The sequence below is a fragment of the Alosa sapidissima genome, chromosome 11 (genome assembly GCF_018492685.1).
Source record: "Alosa sapidissima isolate fAloSap1 chromosome 11, fAloSap1.pri, whole genome shotgun sequence".
NCBI lineage: Eukaryota > Metazoa > Chordata > Actinopteri > Clupeiformes > Clupeidae > Alosa > Alosa sapidissima.
This window is the reverse complement of record NC_055967.1, coordinates 35,515,086-35,526,679: the sequence shown is the minus strand read 5'-3', so window position 1 is coordinate 35,526,679 and position 11,594 is coordinate 35,515,086. Positions and strand designations below refer to the sequence as shown.

General features: G+C 43.0%; 1 protein-coding gene across 1 annotated transcript in view; it reads left to right on the top strand.

The window, feature by feature from the left end:
• Positions 1–5,521, top strand: part of pparab (peroxisome proliferator-activated receptor alpha b) — a 38,553-nt gene extending 33,032 nt beyond the window's left edge. The window contains exons 6-7 of the mRNA XM_042109303.1: positions 1,581–2,037; positions 2,484–5,521. Coding sequence (XP_041965237.1) covers positions 1,581–2,037; positions 2,484–2,728 — 702 coding nt within the window. The 3' untranslated portion in view covers positions 2,729–5,521. The remainder of the gene's footprint in view (positions 1–1,580; positions 2,038–2,483) is intronic.
• Positions 5,522–11,594: the final 6,073 nt, after the last annotated feature.

The window sequence follows — 11,594 nt, the reverse complement described above, 5'->3', positions numbered from 1 at the left end:
TTACATTAAAACATTGTTGAAGACCGCACACAAAGTTAGGCGTTGACATATCACATTATTTTTTTACAGTCGATCATTTGAAATCTTATCTCCTAGTCACCACATAGAGTACCACATGTGAGAGGTGTATCGAGGTCGAACCCATTCTTTTATGGGGTGTGGAAGGAATGTGAAGTTGAAGGGGAGGGGTCAGTGCTGACCGGACTTCACAGTGTCTTATGTGTGCAATACTGAAGCGATTGTTGCAGTCACTGACTGTTCACTTCCAGTGGTTAGCCACGGCTCCCTGGAGTCAGGCACAGCTGTTGGGAAGCCCCGATTTCAAGCGGGCGGCTTCTGTCCTGGTATATTGCACATTTTAGGTAATGTGCTGGACAGCTGTATTCAGACTTTCTTTACAGTATGACATTCATCCATTCGGTTCATTTCATATTGGAGATCATACTAGAGATTACTGTATGGTTCTAAGAGTCTGAATGCATGGGTCTTCTAACCTTACAATATAGTTCTGGACCCCTCAGCATCTGCTCAGTCTAACTTTGTAAGCCATTGTTTAACCTTAAGAGAGGTTAAACACATAAACAGACTTTATCATCAAGAGGCACTCACTCTGTAAAGCCAGTAATTACTCTACAGACTATGTAACATGAACAGGGTGGACTTACAGTGCTACTTACTGAGTAACCTATAAATAATCCTTGGCAGATAGTCAGGGAAGCCTCTTCCTTTTGACATACATTAGTCCTTATCCCCATAAGGGAAAACAGACCTCTCATTCATTCCTACTTTGCACCAGCGACGAGGCTCTGATTATTTCCCACTCTGACTGTTGAATCTCAGTTATCTAGTGCTAGCCTATAGCTTGGCTGTTGTTTATCTGTGAATAATACCTCTGTTCCCTAGCCACAATGAGTCACTCTGGGCCTGTCTAGACAAACAGCAGCAGGTGCTAGCCATGACGCCTGTGTTGCCCCTCGGCTTTGCCCTCTCTACCATCTCATTGACACATGTGGAACAAAACGGGAGCACTATTTCCCGTGGCAGTTTAGCAAGTGTTAAGATAAATATACATTGGTGTAGTTATACAACTTGCTCAATGGAGTGTCAGGTTTTCTGCAAGTCATGGGCCCACAGCTAAAAGCACATTGCTGATTAGATTAGAATGGTTTTGTTTGCACACAGTAAACATCGCACACTATCACCTCACTGCCTTGCCCTGTTAAACATCTTCATAATTAGCAATATGTTTTTTCATATATTCTCATGTGTTTGCTGTCGCACACAGACATTCATAGAAAGGGTCAAATTGTCAGTGTAAGACAATGACAGTTGTAATTGTAAGCGTGCACTTGTCTACTGTACTCAAATGGCATGCATTTCAGCATAATACCTTTCCAAAGCAATCATGCATCTATATGCTACTGAGACCTTGAATTTCCCCTTGGGGATCAATAAAGTATCTATCTATCTATCTATCTATCTATCTATCTATCTATCTATCTATATGCAACACAGATGATTGTCAGTGTAGATCTCAAAGTCAGTCAAAGCCATAACTGGCGTTTGTTTCCTCCCTCTAGCCCTTTGTCATCCATGACATGGAGACGCTGCAGCTAGCTGAGAAGACGCTGGTGGCCAAGATGGTGGGCTCGGCCGCGGGCAGTCTCCAGCACAAAGAGGCCGAGGTGCGCATCTTCCACTGCTGCCAGTGCACCTCCGTGGAGACGGTCACTGAGCTGACCGAGTTCGCCAAGTGCGTGCCGGGCTTCTCGGGCCTGGACCTGAACGACCAGGTGACACTGCTCAAGTACGGCGTGTACGAGGCGCTCTTCGCCATGCTGGCCTCGTGCATGAACAAGGACGGGCTGCTGGTGGCCTACGGCAGCGGCTTCATCACGCGCGAGTTCCTCAAGAGCCTGCGCCGGCCCTTCAGCGACATGATGGAGCCGAAGTTCCAGTTCGCCATGAAGTTCAACGCGCTGGAGCTGGACGACAGTGACCTGGCCCTGTTTGTGGCCGCCATCATCTGCTGCGGAGGTGAGAGAGAGAGAGAGAGAGAGAGAGAGAGAGAGAGAGAGAGAGAGAGAGAGAGAGAGAGAGAGAGAGAGAGAGAGAAAATGGCCATATTGCAGGCAGGCACACAAATGAAATTGCTGATTGATTAATCAAACGCAAATAAGCCAATTTCACCAATGATGAAATCAGTGAGCTGTTAGTGGCTGCCATTATCTGCTGCGGAGATGATGAGAGAGCGAGAGAGAGAGAGAGAGAGAGAGAGAGCGCAAGACAGAAAATAAATATCTAGAGGAGAAATTGACCACAGTGCAAGCAAGCGCACACATACTGTATAATTGGCTACACAGAACCACCACGGGTGAAAAGCCACTGACATTGTTTGAATTCAGAAGCATGACCTGGGTACACAAGGTAAAGTGTGTTATGTCAACACATTCTAATACCCCCCCCCCCCCTTCCCCCTCCAGACCGGCCGGGCCTGGTGAACGTTGCGCACATCGAGCGCATGCAGGAGGGCATCGTCCACGTGCTACGACTCCACCTGCTGGCCAACCACCCGGACGACGCCTTCCTCTTTCCCAGGCTGCTGCAGAAGCTGGCCGACCTGAGGCAGCTGGTGACGGAGCACGCGCAGCTGGTGCAGGAGATGAAGAAGACGGAGGACATGTCGCTGCACCCCCTCCTGCAGGAGATCTACAGGGACATGTACTGAGGAGGAGGACATGTCGCTGCACCCCCTCCTGCAGGAGATCTACAGGGACATGTACTGAGGAGGAGGACCCCCAACACCCCCATGTCATCCTCTTTAGCAGGCTTGCGCTGTGATACTCCAAGCATGTGTGTGTGTGTGTGTGTGTGTGAGAGAGAGAATGTTTGTGTGTATATGTGTGTGCAAGTGGTTCCCAACTGAAACACTGCAGAGGAGACAAAGAGCCCACTCTGGGTGACCCTGGGGGGGTGCAGACATGAACACTGACCCCTGACCCCATCCACGTCAGCCGCTCCTTGACGCAACTCCAGAGGATCTTGGGTATTTTAGGGTCCCGGCGACGGCGAACTCACGGGTGTCTGAAGGGGAAGACCAAGGTCACAGCAACAGCAGCCACGAGAGCCACTGGACAGGTGGGCGGGTTTTGGGGTGTGAGGGGGGGGGGGGGTTGATTGATGTCGGCAATGAGGACTCAGTGCAGAGCCTTGACCTTCATACTCTCAGAAGCACTATCCCTTGGCTAACTCAAATTCTATGGTTTTGCTCTCAGAAGCACTATCCCTTGGCTAACTCAAATTCTATGGTTTTGCTCTCAGAAGCACTATCCCTTGGCTAACTCAAATTCTATGGTTTTGACATTAATGGAGCCACTAGAGAGTGTGTGTGAGCTAGAACTGCTGACGTGCTCCTCCATGACCAGCTGTATCTCCTACATTGTGTATTACTAAAGAGCCGCACGTCAATGGTCAGAATGACACCTTTAGATTTACAGCAGTGACACCCAAGTGACTTCAGCATAGAGCGCTGCCATCCAATGCAATGCAACTGACTGTGTGTAATAATAAATACTCAGGGCCAGGCACTTTGCTCCCCACAGTCTCTGGGAGCGATTTGATAACCAGCAACTGACTTCCACACCGTTCAACCACTGAATCGCTTAGCGAAATGTAACACCAAGCCATGTACTGTTAAAGCCACCACTGTCTGTTAGTCTGGTATTAATATCAGTCAAGGTCATGAGTGAAACTGTGGTTCAGCCATCAATCAATGCCCTGTGCTTTTTCTCTGCAAGCGTTATTTGCCTGTTTGAGTGTCTTTGTGTTGCGTGCCACCATTCTTTGCTTTAAAACCTGGTTTGAGGTCAAGGGCGCAGTGTTGAGATAAAGTCCCTAGACACTCCTTTTAACACTGCAAGCCTTTGCCTGGACTTTGTCCCTAGCAGGCAGAAGGACATCTTATACATACCACCACAATATTAGTCCCTGATTTCAAGACTTTTCTTACAGTCTGAATGGGGCTACTCGCCACATCCTTCATTCATTTGGCTTTTCACTGATACCATTGTCAAATCTATATTATTATTAACCTGCAGTATGTTTATGATGATATAATTAGTATCATAAACACATAGTCTGATTTTAATGAATTGAGAGTATGAACGTGGACAATAACCCAGAGATTTTATTAATTAAATTATAGATTTTATGCTCTTAATTTGCTGTTAACTAATGAAATAATTGTGTCACTCACTGCATTAGATGTGTTCTGGCGTGGACAGCTCTGTGTTATTAATTTCACTGCTCTGTGAAGCCTGTAGGGAGTGTGGTGTAAGTGCACAAACAACCCCACTGTGCTCAAGGCATGTTGACAGGCTGGCTTTCATGAAATATTGCTGTTGTGTCTGATTGAACTCCAGCGCGTCCTAATCTGACTCGGTCACGTCCTGTGACTTTGTCCCCCTGGCATTGAAGCCATATGGAAACATGGCACGTTGGAGGCATGCTTTTCACCCGTGTAAGCTCAACTCAGGTTCCTGAGTAGGGGATTTTCCCCTCGCCTGTGACTCTACTGCCGATACTCCAACGGCATGGCTTAACCAAGCCTAAATGTGCCATGCCGTACAGCACCAAATGTGTTTTTTAGGGGTTATGACTGTGATTGGCACGGTCACCTTCTCAAATCTGAGTGTTTGTTTGAACAATTCATGTCAGAACAATTTATACAGAAGAAATGCTAAAGAATAAAGGTTATGATCCCTTCTACACAAGAAAGCCAGAGTAATGATCCTATCCACGAGAAAACTTGCATTTCACTGTAGTCACCACAAAATGGGTACGCATATGGCCAATTCTCTGGGGCTACATTCACCAGAGTAAGATCATTTTCTTGTTCAGGCAGTGGTGGTTTGCAACACTATCATAACATCACATGAAAATGACTGACAGCCGACGTGACTGAACAGCACATAGGTTCACTGAGTACATGCGATACTCAAGCACAGCACACAACCGTGCGCATTAATACCTCACTTTACAGATGCCTTCTGACTAAACAAATGCTTCACACTCCAGCTTGGGAAAGTGTATTTAGTGTTAAAGGGCTAGCTGAAATACAAACAGAACGCTATTTTAAAGATTAAAACAGGTTAAGGTTTGCTCTCTCTCTCTCTCTCTCTCTCTGTTTCTATCTCTCTCTCGTCTTCTTTAATACTCCACCTCTATTCTTGCACTCTCTCCCATCCCCTCTTTCTGTCACACTCTTAACCACAGTGCCTCCTCTGGGCTAGCATGCTGAGTCCCACTGTCTGTCGGGTTAAAGTCTCACTGGTTAGATTGTGATCTTCAGTTGTCTCCTCATGTATAGTAGATTCTTGTCTCTTTAAGACAAGCTGTAATAGCTGCACTCCAGCCATGCTTTGCTCCTGATTCCATAAAATGTCATCCTGGAGGATCTGTAGTTGTTGTTTTTTGTTTGTTTTTTTCCAGTGTGACTGATAGGTTACTGTAGAGGCTTTGGGAATACAGTGTTGGTCAACTGAGGAATTTTGTAATCACAATAGTTCACTTCACGAGGAGGACAAAATGTTTGAATTGTTGAGCTTTTGTTTTAAAAATGTACCTCCTTGAAATTCATGAATAATTTGCCTCCAAGTGTTACACCATAGAAAAGCTCTGTTAAGCACTGTCATTGTCAAAAATGTTATTTTGACTGGAGTGCACATTTAAAAGCTAGATAGTATACTGAACATCACTGTTTTACCAATGGCTTTAGATATCATCTTTAAAGTATGCATACAAAAGCAGGTTACTGTATATCTGGACCTGATTATCCTCTCTGAGAGAAAATGGAGGTCACCTGCCTCCACCAGCACCAGCTAACAGTCAGGATAATGTATGATAATGGCATGATCCATGGCATTATTACTTTGTGCATGTTGCTGTTGAGTTGTATAGTTGTACATGATCTGAAGATGTGTTTATTTCAAGTCATTCAGTCAAAAAATGATTAGTCAGCAATGTCAATTCATTTCATCTGTTAACACCACATTCACCGTAATTCTTACAATGCCACTTTTTAAATGGGAGAATGTACATTGTCTGACCTGGCTGCGCTCACATACAGTTTGTATAGATGGGAAGAGCTTGCTTTGTAACCCTGTACATAGAGGTAAATATGAATAATCTGTTGCCCTCGTTAACCTGTGATATGCTACGGCACCACTGGCACTGCAGTATGTTCCTCTTTTATTGTCTTGCTTTTCCCCTTCTCTTTCTTTGTCTATGACTGTACAAACATTTAGCTGCAGTATGTCTTGTTTTTGTCACTTTATGCATAATTTTGTGATTGTGCTGTTAATTGAGTTGAATCATATTTTTATACTAAAGCTAAAAAATATATATAAATATATCATTTGTTTTGATTATCTGAGATGTTAGTGCAATGTAAATAGAATTATGGTTAACTCTGTAACAGATTGTATGACCTTAGAATTGAATTGGCATGAGGACATTCCTTTTGTGATTTCCACATTGTAGAAGAGGGATTAAGCCATGTGCTCTGTGCCTGGAGGTTCTTGCCTTGACATACATAACAGATACTCCTCCATAGCTGCCATTAAAACTTGACCTGGGGCCAGTCCCACCAAGTGGACTTGTCAGGTTAACCATTTTCCTTAGTTATCTGAAACAAACAGGTCTGTCTTGGCTATCTAAGTCCTCTCACAGGGCATAGCGGCCTTTGTTCCTGCTGTGGTCTCAGGTAAAAGATCATGCTATGAAGGGGATGGTTCATGCCTAAAGTTACCACTGAGATTCCAGAGGACTGACCATAACTGCTATGAAGGGGATGGTTCATGCCTAAAGTTACCACTGAGATTCCAGAGGACTGACCATAACTGCCATGGCAAGCCAGATGGTTCTCATCTCTCTGGGTGCTCGCTTATAAATCAGTCACAGATCAACACATCACATAGATCAACACATCGTTTTCTGTCCTAAACCTAGTCCTGATCTAGAAGAACCCTAAAACAAGACATAAGAGTGTTGAGTTAAATATTTATCATTTTCCCCAATGCTGCACGTTACTGAAACTCATTCATATTATTGAAAATATCAGAAGACTCCAGAAAATGCAGTACAAATGAACCTCTTCAGCTAATGTGAGAGATTCAAAACAGCCGGTGCCTTAACAGTCTCCCTTACCATTAAGAAGGCACAAGGATGGATTCTGATCAATAAAACAGTTGAGACCGCATGTTGAACATTTGTTCTTAACAGAAATATTACAACATTTATGTGTCAGTGGGATGCTGACTCCGCAGCCTGTAGTGATAAACGTTAAGTGAGTGTCATCCCCACATATTTTCCAATGCAAAGTCATGCGGGGGGGGGGGGGGGTGTCAAGTTGTCTGAATAAGTTGAGCCAAAATCCAGGGAGCAGACAGTTTTCAGTTAGAATTGTAGGTTATATTTTAAGAATTTAGAAGGGATTATAATTGTTATCAGGGAATATATACCAGTCTTCCCTAGTTTGTACTAGCTCAGGTCACATTGAGGTACTGTTTTACCTTTGATGGATTCATGCTGACTTGTAGTCAAGCAATATTTTTTCCTGAATGATCCCTAATATAATTTCTTATCTTCCCCTTCCAGGTTGGTTGGTTGTCTAGCTCCTGTCATGTTAGAACTACTGCACAATTAGTGTAATGTTCATGTATAGTAATGGTTTTGTAACCATACAATAAATGTTTGGCAAATGTAATGTCTAGTCATTTAAACCATAAATAATCTGATCTTAACTGGATTTCAAAATAAAATGTCCAAAATCTATGTGTTTCTTGTCATACTCTATAAATCATCACTATACAACACTTTTTGAAGTATAGCTAGGATGCAATTCATGAAAATTGGGCACTTCTGGATAAGTTTTTGATTTTTGGCAGGGTGTTAGGTATAGGCCTAAGGTTTTAAAAAATCCATGGATACAAGTTGGGGTGGCCCCCCTAGTGGCAGTTATCCATAAAATCCAAAATGGCCCCCGCCGAAAAGAGAGAAGGTTATATCTCAGCTTCCTTTAGTCTTAAATTGTTGTATAATGTATTTTCTCTACTTTGTTTAATACAAGGAATCCAATTTTGATATGTTCTTCTTATTTTAAGTCCATTTCCATGTAGTATCATAGTCATATTTAGCTCATAAACTGTCAATATCTCTGAAAAAGTCACATTGAAATACTCAGGTCCCTAGACCCATATTTTTACCTCCAAGCTATGCTTTTCTTTGTTGATTGGACAGGGCACTATCACTATAGTGTCAAAAATCACATGTTGTGACCAAAAGGACCATTGTTGAGGCCTTAAATAAACACAACTTCAGAACTATGCCACTGTGAAAAGTTATATATTAGGCTTTTCACCATGTTACGGATCAATATTACATTTTAGTCAAATAACACAAAAAAACAATTCATACTTAAACATCATATATTCAAAGATTTTTGGTTTCACTCTTCATCATTACAGCCTCCCTCACACTTGCACAATGTGGTACAGCAAAGTCCAGCTCAGTGGCACTTACAGTTGCCCATACAGGCAACCACACAGCCACAGTTGAGGAGGAGTGAGCATCCCTTGCTGGCATCTTCCAGATCTGTCCAATATGGCGCCCAGACTTTGGTTCTGTCATTCCATTCCATTCTGAAATCTCTGGAGTTTTGGAGAGGGACTAACCTGACTCCGCCAGATGGATTGCTTCGCATTTGCTCCGCATATCCATCTGGGAACTTTCCGTTGGAGAACGTTTGGGAATGGGGCGAAATACTGTTAGCTGATTGGATAAACCATCTGTCTATCACCACCTATGTTGGTCGGTCCAAATCAACCAATCAGATAAACGAAACGTTTTTCTAATGCCATCTTTTAACATACAAGTTAGATAAGTAGCTAACGTTAACGTTTTTAAACTTACTATTTGTATGTGACATGAACCTCATCAACGACAATCCCCCACCAAGTTTTCATGGTAGGCTACACGTCTGAAGAAAGCATATTCCTTCTCGTTAAGTAACTAAGATTCAGTGCTACCAAACACTAACTTGAATTGGCCATGGAGGATGTCTGTGTCCTTCATTCCTCCCAGCTACATTGCAGAGACTCCTAGCTTCCCCAGATATACTAAAATATATTCGGATAAAACTTCAGCGATAGCTATGCTCATCTCATCCGTGGAAGTCCCTGTTCTGTTCCAGGAGTTAGGCCTCTCAGAGCTGTGGATTGGATTTGGATCAGGGAAGGCATATAAAGATATTCCAATCCACCACATCTCAGAAATACTGGGACCTCAAAAATGCCAAGCACTGCCCCTCTTCTACGCGTTCACATGATGTGACGTTGTATCAGCAATGTATGGAATTGGCAAAAAAACTGCATGGATTGCGTGGGCAGCTTACCCAGAAGTCACCGACAACCTCATTCTGATCACCAAGACTCAACCAGTCATACACTGGAATCAGTGCACATGCAAGTTCTCAAATGCTGAACTGTACTCATGTATAGTAAGAACTGCGGTGTCGAATCAGTCAATGAAACCCAGAAGCTTCTTTTCACTCATGGCCTCAAGTCCCTGGATTCAATCCCCCCGACCCATCATGCCTTATTCCAGCGTGGAAAGCGTGCCCTGCACACTGCAGCTTTTGTCTGGAAGCAGTCCCTCTCCAAAACTCCAGAGATTCCAGACCCCAGTGAGTGGGGTTGGGAATGGAATGACAGAACCAAAGTCTGGGTGCCATATTGGACAGATCTGGAAGATGCCAGCAAGGGATCCTCACTCCTCCTCAACTGTGGCTGTGTGGTTGTCTGTATGGGCAACTGTAAGTGCCACTGAGCTGGACTTTGCTGTACCACATTGTGCAAGTGTGAGGGAGGCTGTACTAATAATGATGAAGAGTGAAACCAAAAATATTTGAATAAATACATGATGTTTAAGCAAAGTCCTTTTAGGCAAGTCCCTCCACTCGGCGGCCATATTGCAACGCTTTTTGGGCACTCATCGGGCATCCATTTCGGCAGAAATGCGCGCACGCAAGGCTTCACGACACCAATCTTGCTCCAGCGGTGAGATCACAACACATGATTGGCACGATGTCTTCACAACACACCACATTATTGGCTCAATGTATTCACAACACAGCACATGATTGGCTCAATGTATTCACATGTCAACATTTTGCCGCGGATGGGGTGTGATTTGCGTAGACAACTGCCATATTGCCGTTACAAACTAAGCTCATGCATTTCTATGGAGGATTTTTTGAGTGCTGTGTCTCCTCATTAGAAAGTCTATGGTTTTAGCATGAATTGTTTTTTGTGTTATTTGACTAAAATATAATATTGATCCTTAACATGGTGAAAAGCCTAATATACTGTAACTTTTCACTGTGCCATAGTTCTGAATTTGTGTTTATTTAAGGCCGCAACAATGGTCCTTTTGGTCACAACATGTGATTTTTGACACTATAGTGATAATGACCTGTCCAATCGACAAAGAAAAGCATACATTGGAGGTAAAATATGGGTCTAGGGACCTGAGTAATATTTCAATGTGACTTTTTCAGAGATATTGACAGTTTATGAGCTAAATATGACTATGATACTAGATTTAACATGGAAATGGACTTAAAATAAGAAGAACATAACAAAATTGGATTCCTTGTATCAAACAAAGTAGAGAAAATACATTATACAACAATTTAAGACTAACGGAAGCTGAGATATAACCTTTTCTCTTGTCGGCGGGGGCCATTTTGGATTTTATGGATAACTGCCACTAGGGGGGCCACCCCAACTTGTATCCATGGATTTTTGAAAACCTTAGGCCTGTACCTAACACCCTGCCAAAAATCAAAAACTTATCCAGAAGTGCCCAATCTTCATGATTTTTCACATATTCCTTCCCAGCTAGTATGTAGTATAACTAGTTGTTGTCTTCAAATTTATTTCTGATTGTGTGGTCTTATGAAGAACAGGCCTACACAGTAGCCTATATAGGGCCTACTGTCACAGCTTGACATTGCTAATTATTTTTGACGAAAGACGCCAGTTAGTACAACAAGCTTTTTATCAGATCCAACCAGATCCAGATGTTGGTGGTGTTTTTTGTTTGTTCTGTTTTGTTTTTGCAAGCAGGTATCTTATCTCTTTAGTCCAATGTAGTCCAAAACTTCAGTTCCTTTGTAATTCACAGGCCTTGGGATTTCAGATGTTTACTTTTAGCCCCATCTGTTGGCCACAAAAATAAACTGCACTTATGGTCACTGGATGTTATGGGCACATTCAACATATTCTCAAAATACCACGTGACTATAACCTTTCTATAACATGGGTTATCTCTGGAATATATTCAAAGGGGCTTTATTAGCATGACTGTTTGGTACAGTGTTGCCAAAGCTAGTGTTACAAATAACACAGTAGGCTAGTATCACAAGGAAAAGAAGACAGAGATACAGCATACAATGTATACACATGTGAGCACAAAATAGACAGTAGTAGAAATATATCTCTCTGCCATATTATGAATATGCCCAGGCTGGCCAT